This window comes from Lipophrys pholis (genome assembly GCF_963383615.2).
Source record: "Lipophrys pholis genome assembly, chromosome: 13".
Lineage (NCBI taxonomy): Eukaryota > Metazoa > Chordata > Actinopteri > Blenniiformes > Blenniidae > Lipophrys > Lipophrys pholis.
The window spans coordinates 15,831,058-15,855,470 of NC_137632.1; the positions used below are offsets into that span (position 1 = coordinate 15,831,058).

At 38.9% G+C, this 24,413-nt stretch overlaps 1 protein-coding gene across 1 annotated transcript in view; it reads right to left on the reverse strand.

Moving 5' to 3' along the window:
* erbb4b (erb-b2 receptor tyrosine kinase 4b) overlaps window positions 1-24,413 on the reverse strand; it is a gene marked incomplete at its 3' end in the record, with an annotated part of 315,584 nt that overhangs the window by 36,462 nt on the left and 254,709 nt on the right. The window contains exons 17-20 of the mRNA XM_080477811.1: window positions 23,394-23,526; window positions 19,990-20,112; window positions 17,398-17,496; window positions 9,843-10,028 (exon numbers count right to left, since the gene is read on the reverse strand). Coding sequence (XP_080333937.1) covers window positions 9,843-10,028; window positions 17,398-17,496; window positions 19,990-20,112; window positions 23,394-23,526 — 541 coding nt within the window. The remainder of the gene's footprint in view (window positions 1-9,842; window positions 10,029-17,397; window positions 17,497-19,989; window positions 20,113-23,393; window positions 23,527-24,413) is intronic.

Genomic DNA, 24,413 nt, shown 5'->3' on the forward strand with positions numbered 1-24,413 from the left:
AAAAAAATGTGCCTGCGTTTCTTTATTGACGACCGAAATGGATAAAGATTGACTGCATGCTTCTGTGTGGCCTCTTACGTGCAGAAATATTAACACAGAGAAGCTTGTCATTTCAAATACGCCATACTGCAATGTAGCCTTATTCTTCACCTCATCCTTACATTAATCCTCAGATTAATGAATAAAAAATGACCACAGTGCAAAGTAGTTCTATGCGTTTGCAGTGTAGAAACATTTCAACTATGGCTTGTAAATTTCCTCCTACGCTTCTTCAAATTTACCAAAGCAGCCCACTTCTACATCCTCAAGGCTTTGGAATGATACGAAAAAAAAAAAAAGATGGGCACACAGGACGCACGCACGCACACCCCCAACCTCTGTTTGCAGATACGTGTTGGTATATCTAGTTCCTCTGGGAAATAAATATAAAATCAGAGAGGGAACCTGTTCTGCAATTGGAAGTGAGGGGAGGAAATATAGAGCAAAAGCCCGACATAAAGCAGTAGGTTAAGATTCATTTTGTCTGTGTGTGTGTGTGTGTGTGTGTGTGTGTGTGTGTGTGTGTGTGTGTGTGTGTGTGTGTGTGTGTGTGTGTGTGTGTGTGTGTGTGTGGTGTGTGTGTGTGTGTGTGTACGTGTGTGTGTGTGTACATGGATCCAATCAAATTTTGAAAAGTTTTTTGAGGTAATGTTTTTGTCTTCAGGTTTGCTTATCACCAAGTGTGTTTGTGATTAAGTGTGTGTGTGTGTGTGCGTGCACATATGTGTGTGGCAGTCACTCATTAGTCGAGACCCTTCTCCCTGAGCTGCTCGTCTCATCCATTGTGTGGGCTGCCTGCAGTCATCCATTTCCCTCACCGCCCTACCTGGCCACATCCATCTCCGCTCAGTCTGATGCTGTTAAAACTGTGTCACTGTGTTTTGTGTGTGTGTGTGCGTGTGTGTGTGTGTGTGCGATTGACTGAGGAAGACAGAAACGTAGAGCGAAAAGACGGTAGAGAAAATGTATTCCTCTCGGCGAGTCGGTGTGTGCTCTCGACTTAGGTGGCAGCGAGGACTCAGTGCAGGCCAACTCGTCCTTATATGTCTTTCTGTCCTTTATTGTGGCTATTTGTCTGTGTGCTCCCTTGGTGTTTGGATTTTTGCCTTGAGAGGCCAGTCTGAGTCACCAAGTTTATCTATAAAGACTGTTTAAAAATCTTTTTTTTTTCTTTAATACAATCTTTTGGATAAAAAGAAATAGTTTTCAAGTGAGAAGAGAAAAAATCCAACTACAGTTACAAGCAAGATCCCCGGTCAAACATCTGCTCATTCTCGATCTGTTCTTTTCCCCCTCTCTCAAGCCAAGCCCTCATATCTTCTCCTAGGAAAATCTCAAAGTCATTCCTAGGCCAGACTGGATGCGCAATTCTCACAATGTCTTGTCCCCTTCTTTACTTTTCCCAGTTTGATGTTTCCAAAATCCCAGCAGAGTTCCTGGCTTCTTCTATGCAAGTATGATTTCATTTTTACACCCATGACTCAAATGGCACAAATAGAACGCAAGTGTGAGTTGAAAGGCAGATCAAATTACATATCATCTGTGTTTAGTTCAGGCGTATCTTTATTTTCACCAACATAGTACAACACAGCACCCAGACTCTTGCTCTCTTAAGATTTTCTCCATCAATATAGTGTCATTAAAAAAAAAAAACGGAAAATATAGTGTCACCTGTAAATCACAGGAATAATTGGGAGACAAATAATCACCATATGTAGACACCGATGAAAGAAAATGGCCTTGAAGCGAAGAGAACCATATTAAGCTAAGAGGTGTGCCACACCTCTCTGTTAATCAACATCACACACACTTAGGTTGCACTTCCCCAATATAACATTTGCCGATCCCTTTTAAGTGCCTTGGACAACTCCACCTCTTTGTCTTCAATCAGTGGGTGATGAATACACTGATAGTTGCCTGGCTAATTACACCAACTCCCATAATTCTTCCCAACATTATGAAAACACTATAGAGTTGATACAGTCAGGTTCCTGAGTCTGTGACCCAAGAATTAGTGTCCATTATGAAAAAGTCCTCATTGCAGTTTCAGAGCAGAAATCATCAGTTATGCCTCTACTTCTGAGGCGTTCACAGATGGCGTGTCTTCTGACATTTAAAAAAAGACTCCATACACGTCCTATCAAAGCTGAAAAAAAGTCAATTTAACTTGAGGGAATCCATAAGACCTGGCTAACGTTGTCACCAAATCCTATCTTGAGGTAAGAAAATACACGAGCTTGAATAACAAGTGTAACATTGTTTTGAGTGAAGAGACTTAAAAGTCTGCATATTCTGTCTTTACTAGTTACCAGACTTTTCCACATCCATGGGTGCAATCATATATCTGGTGTACATGGTGCTTTAAAAACTCATTCACATCTTTATATATAGATGCTTTATATCAGCAAGTTGAATTCTATTTCATTACCTTTTCAAGGCATCAGATACGATTTAGGGCCATTACACTGCCGAAAGGACGGCTGTCTATTGTTGAATGCCTTCATTTTTACTTTCCACATGAAAATTGGGTGAAGCGCCTCTAATAAACATGATCTGAAATTATATTTTAGAAACTAGGAAAAGAACGAATGGTGGATGATAACGAACTGACTGCAATAACTGTGTCACACGTACAGGCTAGGCTGCACGATGGTGTAGTGGTTATCATTTCCCCTTTCCCCGAGTACTCGTATAGTCCATTGGATGGATGGACGGATGGATGAATGGATGGATGGATGGATGGATGGATGGAGAGACTGAGTGCACCTTCCACAGCTACATTCAGCTCTCCGCTAAAAAGATGGTTTGACTGCATTAACCAATGTAATGATCCCAATGTGTAATTAATAAAATCACTTTAACGTATGCAATTTCATTCTCGTAGCTCCAGTTTGAGCCATATGCTTGTTTCACTTTTGACTTCATTATTATGATGCATTTCCGTACAGCTTCGACAGCATGCTACTAATTATACAGTAAAGTACACTCCTACATAATACATAAAAAAAACAAAAAAAAAACTTAAAAATGTATAATTTCTACCTTCCAACATCTCCACTTTGATGAGAACTGCAAGTGATGAAAACATGCATGAAGCTTCTACCCGCCTTTCAGCTGATATTTACCCAAGGGAAGAGAGGTATTCTGGTCGCTAACATTGGATCATACACTTATTTATGCAATCATGAAAGACCGCTGCAAAAAAAAAGCTTCAGAATTAATTAGTTTGGACATGAAAGCGAGAGCGAGAGCGAGAGAGAGTGAGAGAGAGAGAGAGAGAGAGAGAGAGGAAGGGAGATAGGCGGACACTTGTTGACATTTCTAAGGCTTGGTGGTATCAAAGGCTTGACGCCTGTGATGTACTGCTCCCTCTATGTCTTAACATGCACTCTGGAGCTGGGATGCTATCAGCCAGCACCGGTTGGAATCAAACATCTGAATGCTACTTGAATGTTTTCTGCAAGAGGGAGAAAGATGTGAGAGTTTGGGGAGCAGAAGTTGGTTTTGAGGAACACCGACAGTTGCAGTTTGTGTAAAACAAAGCAGATATGCATGTAATTGTTGAGTCACGTGATCAACATGCGATTACCATCGGCATTTCATCAAAATGGTTTTATTCAAATCTGAATGCAAATTGGAATTATTTGTGCACTTGTCAGCGGAAAGAGCAGTTTTTGCTATTTTACTGTCGCTGTGGGGATCCAGCGAGGAAAATAAATCTTTCATTTTCATTTGAACAAAAACTGGTCTTCAAATGTATTTCACAACAATTTAGAAAAAGATACATATTGCTGGTCTACCTTTGAAAACAATGAACATCTTAGTGGGAATTAAAAACAAAAACAAACCATAAGCAGCACTAGGTGAGGTATCTCATCAAAACCAGCTGGACATTAGATAAATAACCACACAGATATGTGAAAACAGCCCAGCCTTATTACTGGCATGGCAATCGTGAAACTAGAAGAACCAAAGATTTGAAACTGCAATGAGATTCCATGAGAGTCTGCAGACCTCTTTTCTTTTCCCTTTTTGTTTGTTCTCTGGTGTCAATGTTGAGACAGAGGTGGAGAGAAAGGAAATAAAAAAAAAAGAAAAGAGCTTCACACATTGAAATAAATATAAACAGAGAGAAGAGCGATGACAGTCAGGCTAGGGCTGGGAAAGGGAGTGGACTGAGTTTTCATTGGAACCCTAGGGATGTATGTAATGAGGTGCAGAGAGGCATGTTTGCCTTGTCTGGTTTACACTGAGAAATGACCCTGTGATGCACACTGTGGGGCCTCTTACCAGACACCAGCTGACTTCACACACACCTTGGATGCAACCCAAAACATAGATATTGACAAATGTAGGACGAGGAGTTTGCTAGTGCATCTTTTTTTTTTTTCTGGAAAGCTTCTTTTGATGACGTTATTAGTACTATAAGACTACGAATAATGAAACATGCAGCCCTGGAATTTGATGTAAAACACTGTGACTACCAGATTGACACAGGTGCAATTTTCTAATCTAAAACTCTCAGTTTAAGTAGCAACTGTATCAAGATGGAATGCATTACAATGTTCTGTCAGGAGAAAGGAGTTACATTTTTGACCACCTAAAGCCAAGTTTTAAGGCATTTGCATCGTTTTCCCTGGTATTTTATGAATGAATTGTACTGTAAGCCTGCATAAATGCACAGCTCATAGCTCATGTAGACTCTTCCTGTTACACACACAGGTTGAACCCTGGCCTGTTTTTTGTAGTTGAATGATTACAGTGGGGAAGTAAGTAGTTGATATGCTGCCGATTTTGCATGTAATGGAATCTGTGTGCATCACAGCAGCGGCTTAGCACACATTCATACAAGCGACATAGGGAAACTTCATAACATTTTTAATTTTCCACACTGAAGATTTATAGGTTGTCACACAGCTACAGTTTATGTTGTGCTTCCTTTTTTTGTTGTTGTTTTTGCAAATATGACTTCCTGCTGACAAAATGCCCGTCCTGAATATGTTATGTACTACTATGCACCAGTAACAATAAGAATTGGCTTGAACAGACCAAGCTACATTAAGATGCATTTTACATTGTTAACCTGAATCTTTTTCTTTCACAATGTTGTACCCTAAAACTGGATTATGATAATTATCAATAGTCTACAACCAGCACACCTATAGCTTTGAATATAATTTAAACAGTTACAAGATAGTAGGCCATTTGGGAACTCCAAATAATGGAGTTCACATGAATTTACAAACTGTTCCAGTCTTTCCACAGAATTACAAAATGTATGTTTGTGTGTTTTTACTGTAAGGCACTCTTTGAATCAACTGTTCTGAAAAGTGCTATATAAATAAATTGAAGGGTGATGAGGAAGATGATGATGATGATGACTGTAAAATATAACTGTGATAGATAACCAGCGTTACACAGAGCTTGTTGGCTTCAGTTCAATTGATTCTGGCACTTTTTGATGTATTCTGTGTGCTACCATGTGTCAAACCTCGGCTTATGCCAACGTGCATTCCTGGTGAAATTCAAGTAATGATCTGCTTTCCGATGACAGACGGAGGAGTGTAAAGTTTGAAAGGCATACAGTCAATCTAAAGTAAAGATTTATTACAATAATCCATCGGAAAGACATAGAAAACTTGTTGGATACATAATAGACCTTGTCACACTGTCAGTACCAGTTTGATGAAAGGCTGCAACAAAAGTTGGGATGTTTCTGGATGAGAAATTTTGATCTAATGAATAGTGCTGTAAGAAACTTTGACAAATATGCCAATGGGCACAATTAAAGTTTCTCTGAATTGTATTGCAACGCTGCCTATATGCCACCAAAACCGGTCTACCATTGTTATATGGCACTATCTCTGTCAGCACTCAGTTCATTCAAATGCATCCTGCAGAAGCGCGGTACCCCAGGGAAAACAGCTGAATGGCTTATGAGGTAATCCAATGCAGCTGTGATGAATTGTATGGGAGCGCACACTAAACATAAGACTAAACTGCTTCCTAATAAAAAACAACTATGACTGGGATGTATGAATTTTGTTGGTTAAAGTTTAATCAGTTACAAACGAGTGGGACTGTTATGCAGTGGATACAGGTTTGCATCATGTTTGCAATGTTTTTTTGGTTCACATCTACTGATGAGTAAAACTCTTCTGAGCCGAGTTTGCGTGATATCACTGTATCTGCGTTTGTATTCTCTGATGATGCAACTTCTTCCATCAACTCATCGAAGTTAATTCTTTTGTTATACTGCTTTATCCAGTTGCAGCACACTTGAGCCATTCCCAGATAATTATTAATGAAGGCAGGGTACACCGTGATCAGGTTACTAGCTCATTGAAGACAAACAGAGAGACGGAAATTCACCCACTTCGACACCTACAATATTAGAGAGAGTAATGAACCTTGCATGCATATTTCTGGAAAGTGGGAAGTACTTGAACTGAAGCCACACATGCAAACCGTGCACAGCAAGGTCATGCCTGAAATGTTAAATATCTATTTTTAACTCTATAAGGTTGGGTTGATGTCTTACTCATAGACATGAGCGTGTGGATTCATGTCTGACCATGTGATGGAGAGGACACCTCTCCAGAATGAACCCTGCTTTTATCCTTTTTATAGATGGGAAATGCTCAAAATTATGAGTCCCTTTAAAGCCGGTGAGAAATTTTTACTGTCATAACAGGAGTATTATAGCCCCAATGCTCTGGATTGTGGTGAGAGTCCTAATGTGCCGCCTGAAACCAAACACTTACAACTGCTATAGTAGATACTCTCTTCCTCGAGAATTTGAGTGGTGAGATGCTGCATTTTTGTCCAACAATGGCAAATCAATACATCATCCTTCCAGGAAAGTTTGCGGGAAACTTTGTCGAAATTAACTGGAGTACGTATTGTTACAGAAATTGTGTTCTTTCTTACCACATTTTCACAAACAGCAGCAAGTCAAAATGTATGACACTGTAGGATCAACTCCGTGTACACACAAAGAGAGTGGTTGAACTAGAAGGGTTTAAAAAGCAAGCAGACGTAATGAGGAGAAAGTGATCTAGTAGGGTGAAGCAAGAGCGTATAGGAAGATAAAACAGGATTTTAAAAAAAACATCCTGTGGTAGGAGAATCCTGAATGAGTAGCCGCCTGATGAATCTGCTCATTAGTATGACTCTCATGGCAGATCACTTCATTAATAATCTATGGGTGTGATGGTGGCCATGACAGAGAGTAACGGGTGTTGCCTCAGAGTGCAACTCTGTCACATGCAAGAGCCTGGAGAAACATGTAAGACCCTGCAAGGGGGCACGCATACATCCATAATAAAGGCAATGAAATAAAGTGCAGAAAAATGTTTCCAGACCCGGTTCATTAAAAGCGGTTATGGGCACTATGACGAGGGACATTGGCAGTGTTGGCCAAAGTGCACCTGGCTCAGTTTGTCAGCAGTATTCAGATCAATTCAGATTCAGACCGTGAAGAACACATTGTGTTTGGAGGCACAAAACCCCTGAAGTTGTGGCAACCTTATTAACCTTGGCCCCTGACGGCTATTGGCGTCTCCTGGAGCTGTGGCCAATTATTGAAAACCCCTAAACAATATGTGTGTGAGACACAGTAACACAACATGGTGGTAAATAATACATCATCATATCCACCCTTTATGAATTATATAGCTCTCCATGTTCACAGTGGGCGTAAAGTATATTTATCCATGCACATATTGCAGATTGCCATCCCTTTACTACAAAGACATTTGTGTGATTAATTCCATATCATGAAAATATTTGTGTTACACTGCATGGTAATTTTGTCAGCAGGCTTATCACCATTGGTACATGTGTAAATAAAATGAAAAAAAAAAATTAAAAGAAGAAAAAACACTTCATATGTGGTATAATCATAACCGTGTCTCAAATTTAATTGATGGTTTAATATTTTCTCATGGAAGATCACAGGAGTGCTCCCTGCCTCTGACTTGGCCAAAAACGGCAACAGAAATGTTTGTCTAAGATATTAAATCTGGGACTGCTGTGCCATTTTCATTCTGCTTCTCATTGGGTTTTTTTTTTTTTAACCCATTTCTTTGCTCTCTGCATGTGACAGTTCCATCCACCACTATACAAGACTATTTGGAGACATATTAAAATGATATGCTAATTTTATGCGACGTGTAGGAGTATATAGCAAACAAATCAAACGCTTCCACAATGAAAGTATTCTATTAAACAATAAATAAAGAACATATTTAAGGTTTATCTGAAGCAGGGGTGGCAAACTCACCAGTAAAATGGCACCAACTACTCTATAAGAAGTAAATAAAATCCCTGTTTCTCTTTGCTTTAGTGCAAAAAGTATTAAGAAAGTATTATCTACATTTAATTCAAGATGAAGCAAAATAACAGCACTTTCAACATTATCCTGTTTTTATTGATAGGAAATATGGGGAAATGGCCAAAAGGCATGTGTTACATTTGAGCTCCTATTTTGTCTTTGAATTTTGTTGCATTCGATAATACCAAAGACGATTTGACTTTTTGCTTCATGTGGGAAATCTGATGAAAGCTCTGCTCTTTGATGTTAATGCTGATGCTTTTACTGTTGCATTACGGATGTCTTAGCTCACAGTGTTGTGTTACATCCACTACCGCTCCTAAGACAGGGCAATCCACTACTAATAAATAACAAACAACAGTTATTTATACTGGGGGAAAAACTAACTTTTAAGTTGTCTTTGTACTGATACTCTTTGGAAAGTCACTCCTTGGGCTAAAAGAAGCCCGGTAGAAGGTCTAATCCAGCCATATGTTTGGCACCACTCATCTGCAGCATTGATTTGTGGGGTAGGAGTCCAGTGGGGGCACCAGAGAGCTTCGGGTGGGGGCAGAGCAACAGAAAAAAGCCTGTAGTGTCCAGCATGATGTATTCTCTTTAGGTATTTGAGAAGAAATCCTACTTCAAAAACATACTTGAAATTGATATAAACCATTTTTAGTCGATTGTGAGTTTAATGGAGATCAATTCAAATGAAAAGCAGCTTCAGCACAAAACCATTTTGGAGAGTTTCCAAAAAGACTGATCAGATATTTACAAACAAAAGCATCTAAAAGGAGCTGACAGAGGTAAGCATTATATTGCCCTTGGATTCTAACAGCTGTTAGAAATAATATTGAATAATGAGGGAAACATTGAGAGTCACGAGTAAGCATTAGGAGGGGATTATCCTCCCACACTTTAAAAACAACCAGGTTTAGAAAACAGTAGCCGCGGCTCACGAAAGTACGCCGTGTCACATCATGCACACCTGCATTCATGAACCCGTAACACGGATTTCCTGCACTCCATACCTCCTCCTCCAAAGTCAAGCAAGACTTTGAATTATTTACTTCAGAGAGGCTGGCAAGAAGGGAGCAGCTGTCTGCTGCTAAATCCACCGGCACCCTCACACACACTCTTTACCATTGTCCCTGGCCCGCGGCCATGGAGCAGAGCCCAACATAAACATTATTTTTCTCAGTCTCGAAATAATGTAGTGATTCGCTCGGCCTCTATTAGTCCGCACATAATGGGACCGTTAGGTGGCCGCGAGCGAGCGCGTGTAATCCACAGCAAACACAAGTATTTATGCAGTAAACACCCATTTCCGATCAACGGGCCAGCCGAACCCGCAAACACACAACCACATGTTGAGTTTGCGACCAAACAAATTAACGACTCAATTAATAAACAAATACACCAACCATGTCAAACCACCGACTATGCAGCTTCTCACGCCACTAATGAATGAGGTTTTCGTCCTTACCTTGGCAATCTGGACACACCAATTAAGCAGTAGCTGCGATCCAATGTTGTCCTTGTGCTCGTGGACATAGTCGAGCAGGCACCCATGGGGCATCAGTTGCGTGACCAGCTGGATTGTGGGACTCAGGCAGACGCCCAGCAGGCGGACCAGGTGGGGGTGCTCCATGCTCGCCATGATCAGAGCCTCCTGGATGAGACACATACACACTCAGGCATGTGCGTGGCGAAATGTGTAACAATATGGCAAAGGTAAACATCTCCCCGTTTCATTATTATTTACTCAAGTTCATGATTCAGTTAAACAATAACAAACTGAAAATACGTTTTTAATCAATGTGTGGATGTTGTGGTTTTTTCCCGTTTGTTTTACGTGGTCGTGTTCATGAACGAGAGTAGTGTTTGGCAAAAAAATAAATAAACAAGCAAGCAAACAAAATATCTGTTGATCGTCTCAGGCACTATCTCAGAAAAAGCCATAATAGAATTTGTAAGAATTTGAATGAAAAAAGAGATTATTTGGTAAAACACATGCTAATGACTGGAAAGTTAAAATCATGATATGATTTTATAAGACACATTTTAAAAATCGGACAAATTAAAATATCGATACTCACAGAGGATGAATTCATGTATCAATGTGATTATTGAACAGTACAGGCATAGTCTGAGGGATTGGCTAATACTTCAATCCACTTTTTGTGTCATCACACAATCCATAATATAACATTATGGTTTATGATACAAGAAACAAAAAATGGGATCTTTGGTCACGATTCCCCCAAATATTGAGAAAGTTACAAGAAGATGATCAGTTTCAACATTTAATAAGCGACTGTTTCCCAAAATATTTTTGCCCGTCTGTGGGATAATCTGCGATATTACCAGCGTTGAGTTTCAGCCCGTTGACCCAGAGCAGCATCCCGCCTTTTGTCTCACAGTGTTTTGGTGTATTAAGCCTCAAAATCTTTCATTTATTTTTTGGTGGAAATAAGTTGTTTTGCTCACGTCAATCTTTTTAATCTCCCGATTTTCATTGTTGCTGTGACTCCACACGGATCTCGTGGATTAAACTGCACTTTTTCAACAATTGCAAGACAAACAAAACCAGCCTGAAAACATTTATCACATTAAATTGAGGAGTTTATTTTTTAGTGTTGGGACTCACAGGACGACCTGAGTATAATCATTTAAGGTGATGGGTAAGGCACATGGGGGGGAATCCTCTACCTTCCCAGGGCGAAGTCATGGTAAACGTCACAGCTCAGCACACTCATGATTCCCACAGTTGCGGGTAAACAAATCCTGGGAGCCTTTTCTTGGCTCTCTCGGAGTAGCAGCATGCAACAGAGACCGTGCCCACATGAAAGCCATTGATTCTTTTTCTGGTCCAAGCCTCTTAGAAACTTCTACAACAGTTGGATAATCTACTGCTCTCTTCACAAACGCTTAGCAACTCGCATTAACTCACAGACAATAAAAGACAGAGCCACAGTGGAGTTTCCCCAATGTACAGCACACAGCTCCGATGGCAGTGGAACAAGTTATAAGGCCACCGCTTAAATTCATCACTATTGCCAGAAGCTACGCTGGCTGTGTTAACGAGTCATTTGCAAAGGTTTCACGGACAAAAACGAAGTCGAACAGAATATTGGTTTAAAAACCAAATGTTTTGGGAGGTTTTTAATGTGTTTCGAATATCTCTGCGGCAATCAGCAAACTTTAATTTCTTTACACACATTATTATCCAGGGGCCGGTCGCAATGAACTATTTCCACCTCGTAATGTAAACTTGCATCCTGCAGGTGTCCTTCAAAGTTTTCTTTTCTCAAGAACACTTTTTTTGTTCCCCTCCCACAGTTTGTTTGTGTAATATCAGTATTTTCCTTTGTAAGAATTCATTATTCAAAATTGACATTTGCAAAATGTTACTCAGGACAGTGTTTTCTTGTCCTGTTTGCTGATTTGCACATGTGGGTGGTTGCGGCACACAATGTGAAATTGCTTACTCCTAAACTTCTGAGCCTGAGTCTTGGTGTTTAAAAGTTCAGAATTGGACAACTGTCAATCTTGTGTGATTTTAAAAAGAAGATAATATATTTCACCATGTCAGTAATACATATTTTGATTCTGCTGTTAGCCTTTTTTGTAATTTTCACGAGTTATTATGACGGTTGTTCTTTTCATTTGCGAGAATAGAAGGGTATTTAGATTTGGCACCATGTATGTTACATGGTGCAAACTCTGTTACTGTCAAGAGACAAATTCCAGACGGAGACACTGTCGGAGAGTTCATCATGTTTACAAGTGAAGACTGATCTGCCAAAGATCACAGCACCTCTTATTCTGTTTCAGGCTGAAATTCCTCTTGAAGTTAGCAGCAAGGTTGCACTCAGTCAAAAAGAAGTAGAATTTTATTCAAAACCTCAAACATCAAAGGGACTCACCACTTCAAGACTGTCGGCATTCTTTGTGGAGAACAAAAAACTTAGTAAACACAGCAAGGTGATATTCCTGTAACTCACTAGTCTCCATCCTTTTAGTACAGTGGTATCTCCTTATGTTTGTAATGACATATATTATGCATTAAACATTATTACTGTGTATGAAATATGTGTATGTGATGAAACTTTGCCTATAGTTGGCAGTATTGCATATCATATACTTCCATTTGCACAATTTATCATTCGAGTGAAACTGCTACCAAAGACAGAATTAGGCCTCCATCCATTCTGCTCAACTATGCAACCACCTTAAGTATGTGAACACACACGTAAAGCGGGGTGGCTGCGAAGGTTATGGATTAACGTAACAATTCATCACGAGATGGATAGCTCTGCAATCAAATACATCAGATAGGCACTTGTCGTGTTGGTGTGTGTGTGTGTGTGTGTGTGTGTGTATTGGGGGGAGACAGTTATACAGTGTATGTGGGGCCGCTGAACACTGACAAAGAGATGCAACCATGTGCACAGTCTATAATTTATATAGCCCGTCTACCACAATGCTTACATAATCAGACCGCCGCTCATGTGCCGCACAAGTCCGTTGACGGGAAAAAAAAAAATACGGAAAAGATCACGACAAATTAGGTCAAGGAGCAGGAGAGGCAAAGTCTTTCTGTCATCTGCTCCTTGACAGTTTGGGCAATTCAAATTCAACTGAATTACGTCAGTATTTATCTGCCACTGTGATACTTTGTGTCAAAATGTCTCCATCAAGCAGCATGATCCGCAGATGATAAGCTCCACAGTATCCAGTGGGGTTTTTGTCAAAATCGTATGCGTTTTGAATACAATTGAAAGCAGTATAGCGATTATCGAAACAAAAAATAGATAAAAACCCACATGCGATATAGAAATATAAAATTCAAAGTCATCGCCAGCAGTGTGGGTACAGGTGATGCTGTAAAAATTGTAAACTTGAATACTGAACACTTTTTTTTATTCCTATAAAAAAATATCCATAAAATAAAAATGATATTTAATCTTACAATTTTGTTTTCCAAGTAAGCATGTAAAATTGTCCACCAATATGAGTTACTATTAATATTAATTGTTCTTCTTCTTCCTCCTCTTCTTCCTATTATCATCCGTTGATAATACATTGATATTGTTAGAAGTCCAGCAAGTTATGATCCAAACCTGAACAATAACCTGTATAAAACCATCATAATAATAATAATAATAAAAAAAAAAAAAGGTTCTCTTTTTCTTTCACAAAAGGATAGCGAAGCAAAATTTCCAAGGACAGACTCAAAGTTCGATACAGATTTATCCTTCCTTTGGTGAAAAGAAGCCTTGAGCAGTTCAGCTTTCAAAAGCAATAACATGCTGTACTAACTCAATCTTCCTGCAGCTGCTGTCATCACTGCACACCAAGATAAACATGCACAGCGCTGAACACATGTACATGCATAACCATACTGGCAGGATATTAACATCCCGTTTTCCCTGCCAAACACTTGCAATACTGAGAGAGTGAAAATGCATAGTGGGGTCACATAGTTTTTGATTGCTTGAAAGACACGTGTTGTTTTCCTTGGTGCTGCACAGGTAAAGTGTGGGAAACTACAAGAGATATAAATGCAACACTAAAAAATAATCAATGGTGACATCTCCTAACAGTCAGTGGGAAGTGAGTGTGGCCTGCAGCCAAATCCAAACACTAACACTTCTCATTTTAGCTGGGAAATAATGGATGGAATTGGCTTTATTTCTGTAATTTCCAGTGATCTTCCCTTGAGTGCAACCTCAGAGCCCATCAGCTATCGGCCTGATAACGATTTAGCCTATAGGTGAAATGTTTTATGACTTCCAATATACCCATCAAGTGACTATAATGAACATCGTGCCAGACTTTGTTTATCCTCGTGCTGATCGCCGTTTCCCAGTTTGATCAGTCGTTTATTTTGGTGCTGAGATTTATTAACAAATTCCTTTAACTGAGGTCAAATGAGGAAACAGTAAAACGGCACAGACATCCAGCAAGACTGACAATTGACTTTTAGCTGCTGATATGCACACAATTATGGTAGGACAACAAATGGAAAGGCACTAAACTCTGGTCCTCGTCGTGCTTTCTGATAGTAATGCTTAATTGAGCCCATTTGGAGCAGAAGCTTACCAACCACCGCTGAGCACTCAGAAGACAATAGAGCTGGATAGTAATAGAGGCTATGAGTGTAAAATTCATTATCATATCCCTCCATTTTCTTTGCCATTCAGGGTCGCAGGGCCAAATGTGTGAGAAGGCTGAATACGCCCAGGATAGTGTTGCCAGTACTTCGCAGGGCAAACGCACACACCCATTCACATCTATGGGCAATTTAGGGGCATCAATTAACTCTCACACTCGTCCATTATTTGGACTGTAGAAGGAAACTGGATTAGCTGAAGAAGAAAGCCCATGGATGTAATCCCCGTACTGTAAGGCGAAACACTGCATTTGAATGATGTCTATTCTTGATTCAGAACCAAAAAAAAGCTGACTTTTGTCTTGACAAGGAACACACGCTCAGATAGTTTTTAAAAAAAAAAGCTTTTTCTGCATCCTCTTGCTGTGTCAACTTTTTATTTCAAAGTTCTGGAATTGTATCATGTGTGAATGACAATGTGTAAATAAAGCTCTGGATAATCATTCGCAAACGAGCTTGGATGTTGCCCAAATCTTTCAATTATTTAGGATAATGAAAAATTAAATGTAATGCAACAGTTAGCCAATTTAATGTTAAATGTTAGTAAATTTCAGGCGATCAGGAATCAGAATTATGAGAAAACATATTAAAATATGTCATTAACTAAATGTGATGATTTCATTTGAACCTAATTTAGACTCTTGCTTGAACAGGAAAACCTGCTCTCTGGTTACAACTGTAAATGAACCGATATTGAGGAGAAAATTAGGACCATGTTTTCAATGCAATCTTGATTTTTAGGTTAACTGTGCGAAGAAGCTTCTTATTGGGGGTGAATCCCAGCTGACACGTTTAAAGACTCATCTGTTGTCAGTTACTCGGGGTGTGTGGAGCAGAGCAGACACTGATAACTTAAAAAAACCTTTTTTTTAATCATTCAAGTTTTTAATCCATATGTTTTTATGGCATTTTTCCAAATCACAGTTTACAATCGGCCCTTGTATCCTTGGGATATTTACCTTTTACATGTTTATGAGGAATTTTAAATTATATCATCCGCTTTCTTGCTCATTCTGTCAATACCTTTATTCTTCAGTATTAATTGAGTAGGTAATGACATATATTTTTAATACCCATACTACTCATTGTTTAGACACATTTAAGGTGAGACAAATTACACGAACGTCTTCTTCTTTTTCACTGTAACTCACAAGCTCATTGACTGAATGTCCAGACGCCACACACATAAACCTTCTGAGGAGAGAGGATGAATGCAGCATTAAAGGTCTCAAGTACTTATTCTATTATATTTACACTTCTGTTATCAAATTAACACCTTTGTCTTTCGACATTTCTCCCTCTCTATGGACTCATATCACACTATTCTATGTCTATGTACGTTGCCCCTTCATTACTTTATCGGGTGTTCTGATTGTCAGACAAGCCCCTGAAGCACGTTTAGCATAGACATTAAGGACACATGGGATATTCATCAAAGACGTTGGTGTAAAAATAGAAACGCCAACACTCCTAAACCATTTCTTTTAGACTATTAAACTAAGTGCAAAACATGAGCGCAAGTGGGTCGCTTTCAGTGTGAGCGAGTGTGTGTGACTGCACATGTGCGTGTGTTGATAGGAGTTATTTCATCTGCATTGCATCATCACAGGGTAATAAATTTGACTTTTTTTTTTTTTTTTTAATGTTTTATAAATGGGGCCTAGTTCACCAAGCTCAGAGCCTGTGGCATGGGGTGTGTGTGTGTGTGTGTGTGTGTGTGTGTGTGTGTGTGTGTGTGTGTGTGTGTGTGTGTGTGTGTGTGTGTGTGTGTGTGTGTGTGTGTGTGTGTGTGTGTGTGTGTGTGTGTGGTGATCCTGTGGGACCTTGACGGTTCCTATTTTGGTGTCTGTGGGGTCTAAGTTTAGTTCTTAATAGCTTCATCATGCTGATGTGCAGTTTGTGCTTTCTTATAACATTTCTGTAGCAATGACTGTTCTCGGTGCTGCTTTGAAGAAATCAAACTGGAGTCACAATTCACACTATGTCCTGTTCAGTAAGTCTTATAATAAGTGTTTGATCTTTCGACTGAGCAGCAAATCGCTTTTTAATCAGTAACGTTTTGTTGAGTTAAGCGTGTTTATTTCATTCTCTTTTTAAAAAAAAAAAAAATCAAGGAATGATTTTACATTATCGATTCTATTTGTGACTGAATTTGAGATGGTGTTAATTTCAAGATTATTAAAAAAAAAAAAAATCTATTTTGTCAATGGATTTAAATCATTTATATTCATGTACACATAATTGGATTCAGAAATTATGTCAATTTAATAATGGTTTTAAAATGTTAATTAAATGTTTTTGAGTCAATTAGAATTGTGTAAAAGGCTCCTCTGAAAACAGCTACCTTACTAAAAGTGCAGATATTTATGTTTACAAAAAGTAAAAGTGCTGAATCAAGGTCTTTATTTAAGTAAATGTGAAAAGTGTCTATAATGTGCTCAAGTACAAAAGTGTAGATAAAGGTGAATTTCTAACTTTAAAGAGACATAAAAGCTTCTTTAAAGGGACATCAAACATTTTTCTGGTGATGGGGTTGTTTTTCTTTGCTCACGCACACCCGCATTTTATGAAACAGAACGTACATTTTGGCATTTAACCATTATTGATGCAACCTGATTACTGCTAAAACCTTCTGCAGCTTCTGTATCGATAGCCGTTACCATCAGCTGCTTTGATGCTTTCCCTGCAACTCTGAGTCGTCCTCATAGAGGTTAAAACAAGCAAATACCCAGAGTCAAGACTGTAGTGAGCAGGAAAGTATTTGTTGTCAAGAAGGTCAGGTAAAAAGATTTATATATATATATATATATATATATATATATATATATATATATATGACAAAAATCATTTTTAGGATACTCACGTCCATAAATTCCACATTCGCCTTCGGTCCAGTGGCTTCAATTAGGATTTTAATGGCGACAGGAATTTTCACGGTTTCACCCTCCGGGACCCAAATACCCTAGATAAAGAAAAAGAAACACAGACTCAGACACAAATATAGTTACTCATTACACTGAATGAAGACACAGGTTTTTCCATTCACAAAACGTTTTCTTCCCCCTCATAAATCCCAATAAAACATGACAAATCTCAGGCAATGAATTCTCATTATGAAATTCAACTTTCTAAATAACATCGCTCTTTATTCTCCTTGGCAGTGTATGAGAATGCTCTGCATGCAGGATGATTAAAGTTATTGTGCCCTTCAATAAGACTTGAGTCAAACTATTTAATCATTTTGAAGTATTTAATTTCAGGTAGGATTAAAGTGATTTAGCAGCTGCCAAAGCATTTAAAAGAGGAGAGAAATCAAGTGGGTCTCAATTTTTGCAAAATGTTTAAAATGAGTTTCACCTGTGTTCAGCCACAGTGTGACGGCACCGACACTCCTAAATTTCAGGCTGAAACATCAAAGTTCACTCTGATTCCGGTGACATACACTGTCTAATGTGCTACAGCCGGAGATAATTACTGTTCAGGACAACGACTTATCTTGAATCCACATGCATGCAAATAATGTAATGTGGCGCTTTCATTTTCTAGCCGAGTAATTTGTATTATACTCGTAAGCACCTTAATATTTAAGCATCTTAGATCTTGTTGTTTCCTTTTAAATGGGTTGTTCCTGTTAACAAGAATAGGACGGGAAAGGAGAAAGTCTGGGTATCAGAGGGATTCCTGTTTGCGGCCGAATAAATCTTGACAATACCAAATAATTGGAGGGGTAAATTATGGGTATTTTGCTAAAATTGTAGTGACCGTAACAGTGATAATATGATATGCTTCAAAAACATTTAAAGTTGCAGATTATATCTAAAAAATTGCCAATCACTAACACAAGAAAGGTTATGCCTTTATTGCCTCTCACTCTTTCAGAGAGTTCCTTTCATTAGGAAAAATAGACAGTACCTTTTTTCAAACACCGCTAATAATACTCGGAAGTCATTTTCACATTTTTTGAAATTCAAAATAGTGAAATATGTTGGATTCTGTTCAGTTTTTGGCCACTGTGCAACAGACTGTCTGATATGTGATGGTGCTTTTTTATACCAACTTAAAGTCTTGAAAGATATCAATATCGTTTGACTCTATCCATTTAAAGATGTTTGTATGACTGCCTTATGTACCATTACCCATCCATTGGGGTGTATATTCAACTGACATGAGCCATTTCTTCTCCACACAACTTTGGCAATAGACATTTCGTCATATGCTACAATATTGTATATTGTATTTTTATCTGCTTTTATCCGCTTTTTGTGCAATACATCCACCCCCATATTCTGTACATGTCCACACTTATAGGCACCGTGTGCATATTCTTCTGTTATATTGTATTTTTATCTGCTTTTTTTAGTTCCTGCTATGGGTGCTTCTTTCTCTGTACTATCCTGCTGTACCAATGCAAATTTCTCCACATGCGAGATAAATAAAGGGATATCTTATATCTTAATATTTCCATGACATCTGAATATTTGAAGATCTAAACATTTGGTTATAGTAAATGTGTCAATTAAGCAAAAGATTCAGAATCCAAACTGTTTATTTTGTGATATGATCAGTCACTCAGTTGAGCAAGTGAAAGTATCCCCAACAACTTTTGAATAAAAACTAAACTACGTAGCAAAAACTAATTTTTAAGAAGGAAGAAAAAATTCTATATTATTCTATATTGAATTAAAAATGAGATTTTTATCTTAGAATTAATTCAAACAGAAATAGATTAGAAATGTATGCGTTTTGACCTCATAAGGAAGCAATAGACACGCTGCCTTTGTCCACTGGGCTACTCTCTGAGGTATAAGAGCATTAAAGAACATGAGCGTAAATCAGCGCAGCATCAAAATGTGGACATGCAAATATATCAGCACATCCATAACGCGCCTTGACCCTGAGTCTTTACGTGCCGTTCTGATATCTCCTCACCGCCGAGCTGCTGACAGCTTCTGTAGCTCACATAAGACCAAATATTTTTTGACACACCTGAAGGTGCAGTAAATTCCCCCAGGGGAACAAGACATTGCTTCAGCTACTGTAGCTCTGACCTAAAAAGGTGGTAGGATGTGAACAGATTGATTCACAAAGTGACCAATTATATACTTCAGAGTGAGAGAGCCTGTTCTTTCTAATTTAAGCTCTGTTCTTTTTTTCTTTTCTTTTCTTCTACCTCTCCCCATCCCATCATCGCACTGGTGGTGACCTCAGCTCTCTCCTATTTCACTCTCACCCCAGGGGTCTCAATGTCTGCTATTACTTATTCTTTTCATCTCCCGCCTCCAGCCTTCCATCTCATTTCCTGTCATTAACCATCCTGCAATCCGTCTCTCTCGTCTTCCTCTCATGATGTGGGATGATCTCTATAATCTCAGATTGAGAACTTAGATTTGGAAGTATATTAACCTATTTGGCAAAGTAACTTCTTTTGAAAGAGCAATTTTATTTTGCGTTTTACCTTGTAAACAGTCCCAAAAGCTCCAGATCCAAGGATCTTGACTTTTTTGAGTTCCGTTTCTTTCAGAATGCGAAGTTGGGCTTGATTGGGGGCTGTTCCACTGGGGGTCAATGGTTCCACCAACTAAAAACACACACACAAAAATAAAATCCAATTAGTGAATCCTGCAACACAAACAAAAGCTACAAACAGAATGGACTGTCATTTTCATCAAGTCTTTTTTCCTGTGCACATGGTCAACACTTTCCACAAATAAGCCATAACATACCAACGCAATCTAAAACCAAACACTGAAATATCTGATATTAGTCAGGTAACTGATCCCCTGAATGCTATTTAGCTGCCTTTTTAGCTCTGAACAATCACACCACAAAACACATCCACATCCTGGTGCACAAACAAATCTTAAAACCTCTTCCAGGATATGCCATCATGGACTACGAATAAGTGAGAAAATAGGATCTCTTCACCCAAGCGGTTGATAGTAATTGGGGGGGAAAAAAACAACAAAAAAAACTGTCTCCTTCCATAAAACTGTGACCTAATTTTGAGGGAGTCAAGCTGTGAAACTCTGCTTTCATCATAGTGCCCAAGCCACAATAAACGTGGAGTTACATGAAGTAACTAAAATATTCCCTACCTGAAATAGCTTAATCCAATGGTGATAATTACTGTGTCTACATAAGGCTAAAAATACTTCGATAGTTTATCTTATATATGTACTCCGCCAACAAAGTGTTTACAGTTGAAGTCAGGTTACAATTTCCTTTCTCTCCAACTGGAAAAATCATAACTGTGAAGTGCCACTAAACTTTTTATTTTTTTCGTGAGAGGTAAAAGTGAGACATTTAGTGTGTGAATAGACTAGGGAGAGGAGCACAGGTGGATGAAACAGGAGAAAAGCGTTGGGGAGGGGTGGGTAATTGTGGAGCCTGAACAGGATTTGACACTTTTGTTGTCTCATTACTGCTTCGAGTGGAGGAACCGAACAGATGAAATCATAAAAAAGGAAGAAATTATATATCCGGGGAAGAAGGAAGATGAGGAGACGAACTGTGGCAGAAACAACAACAAGACAACGATGGAGAAGCGGGCTGCTGAATTAGTCAGAGGATGCAAAAGCGTAAGTGGGGGAGCAATATAAGGAGAATTACAGAAAAGAGTGGAAGATTAGAAGGGGAGGGAGGGAGGGAGAGAGGGCAGGGAGTGGAAAACAGAGGAGGTGTAAATCAGCCTGGCTGTGGTCGGCAGCTTCTGTCCCCCTGGCTCATGGTTACCATTTGATTAAAAACAATAGCCATTCTTCATTTAAATGGAATAACAAATCAGCTTCTGCAGGGTGGAAACCAGTGGGGCGGGGCGCCACGGACACACACACAAAGCAATACAGATATCTTTAAAATGACCCATACACACACATCCACACAGTACACTGTGCTGCTGCACAGTGCTGGGAGCTGTCCAGCATGAGTGGTGCTGAAGATGTTCAGGCTGTAGAGCAGCCATAAGGACAGCGTAGTGGAGCTGCCTTCTCACTCCAAGAGCCAAAGCTGATGTTTGGTAAAGTTTAATTCAGAAACATGTTACTATGGTATAACTACTGCCAGTAACATATTAACCCCCTGGAATCCATTTTGTTGGACATGAAATCAATAGCTAGCTTCAGTGTATCAACAGTACCTGTGATGATTTACCTGCCTTAAATAAACATGAGCTTTATCTTTGTAAGAACTCTCTGCTTCTGTCTACTTGCTGGTAGTTTACCTCAAAGGTTTGTTGCAGCTTGCTTGTTCTTGCTGTCATTTGTTCATTGATCTGTTTCTTTCAAGAACAGCTGTTATGAAGAGTTTTGCTTCGTGCCAAACAAAGAGAGAGTGTGCAGTTGAAAGTACTGGCCTTTATTAATTTCCGACTATTCAAACAAGCATTGTACCACCAGCTCAGCTAATCTGTCATAACACTGCCGTCACAATATATATGAAGAAAACCTAAATAAGAGCAAACATTAAAGGTAATGAATACGTTGTTTTTCATCCAATAGTAATTAGTGTGATGGGCAAGTGGCACAGAGAAAGCTTTAGACTGATGCTTACCAGGTAGATTTCAATAGATGAAAGTAGCCCACACCGTTTTCAATTGCATTTAATATTTTTCCTATAGTTTTGTTAAAATGATATATTCATATGTAATATTGATGGCATTGAGTGCAATCTTTAAATTTGCCAACAACTTAATGTTGACATGTTTTGATATCATTAAAATATAGTCACTTAGAATAAAATCAAAGGCATAATTAAGCTCATAAAAACTAAATGAGATTGAGGCATTTCCCAGACGTTTATCAGTCTTAAAACAAGACACTAACCTTGTAAGCCAAGTCTAAAAAAATCAGAGCAATGAAAATCACTTCTTCTTGTTAATCTTGCCCATAAATCAGGGTACAATTTGTGATGAAAGCAGCAGATAAAAAGCTTACAACATTATTACAATAATATTACGGAAATATGACATCGTAGAGTAGATGTGTGTGATTCAAACTGCATGCAGTGCAGGTTCATAGGTTTGAATATTGAAGCATGATAGGTAACAACTCAAAATAATAAAGCAGAATGTTTGAGCATGTAGACCAGAGAGGGATACATCGTTGTGATGTATCCATGATTAGAGGAGCCAGTATTTCAACTGAACACATGTTTAGAAATGTAGAAAAACATTGAAGTATTCAATGAACAGTGGCTGCAAACATTGTGCCCTAATGTAAGAGAAGTAGAGCACACTGGATGAAGTATAATGATATGTGATATTAGCTCTATTTTGTTAAGACACTTCACTGGCACTTGAGTGAGAGAGAAAGCCGTGAAACAAGACCTTATTCTCACTCGGCACACACAAGTACATCAGATGATGCACTATCCTGGTTTTAACACAAAGAAAGAGTGCTTTCTCTTCTTCTAATGGTGTGGTCCCTTACCTCTTTCTGAAAGAAGTGTCTCTCCATTATACCGCGACAAAGTCAGCCCCCGAGTCTGAGAGTATCTGAAACTTTCCCTGACACTCTAATTTGCGGAGAAACTCTTAATCTTTTTCGCTATCTTTCAGTCTAGTTCTTCTTGCTTTCATGTAAACACACCTCCAGTTTCAAACACACATACAAACATCTGAAAAATATTTCAAAATCTGACAAATGGCTGCTGGCATTTGCTTTTTCTTGATCTTGTTTGTATTTAAAACTTTATTTCAACTTGATACCAACCAAACGAAATCACACAAATTGAATCTATCTTAACAAGTTAACGTGCATTTTCGTTATGCTGAATTTAAATCAAATTTTAAAAAAACCCAGACAGAATCTTTCATTCAAATACCTTTAATCCACTTGTTTTTTCATCAAGTCACTCTCTTACCTCTGTCTCCAGGAAGCGACGGAGGGCTCTCTTCTTCTTAATGTTCTTACGGCGCAGCGACACTGCTATGCTCAGTACCATGATCACCACCATGAAGAGGCCGCCGATTACTCCGGCGGCAATCAGAGGGGTTCTGAAGACAAGAAAATGGAGAGGAAGAGAGATGAACACAAGTCAATGGAAAACAGGAGATGGAGGTGGATGGAGGTGATGGGGCTCACAACAGTCTGGTGGAAATGATTGACTTGAACAGCTTTACATATGTGCATGCACACACATGCATTCATCCAAAACAAATAGGCGAATAAATTGACAGCGACCATTGAAGTATATGCGCATGTGGGTGATCCTTAAAGATCCTCTTCACCTTCACTTTTTGTCCGTTTTTCCCCACTCAGCCTCGTCTGCTTACAAATATTCCTCCATGCCCTCTCATTAAAACTGAGGCTGAGATCAAAAACGTGGAAACCACCTTCAAAGTGAATTCTCAGCTCCTCACTGATGCTGTCATTTGAAATCAAGACTCTCAATAAGTTTGGAGATACGCTCCCCAGACTGTCTGCAGAGTGGATACAGACAGAGAACGGTTTGCTTTTCCGTGCTCAGCCCGGCTTAGTCAAGACATACTGGCCAGAAATCAAGTGAAATGAATGGATGCCATTCTTGTAGCGAAATTCAGTCAACAAGGACATACCCGATATTAAGCGACCACTGCAAAATGTTGTCATGGAAAGTGACAAATTCAGTATTAACCAAGCAACTTCCTTCGAGTGAAAAAATCACTGGATTATATGACATAGGAGATTAGCCTCAACAATTGACGTTGTCAACTATAAAACGTTGTGACACATCATGTCTTCACATGACAAAGTAAAGGCTTCCAGTCGATGACATCGGTGCAAACTATCATTTGTCCGTCCCTTTACTTCAACACAAGCATTTCATCCAATGAAGTTTACAGCATCTTAGACTGAGGCGTTGACACATCTAGAGTCACCCCTGTACAGAACAAGCAAATAT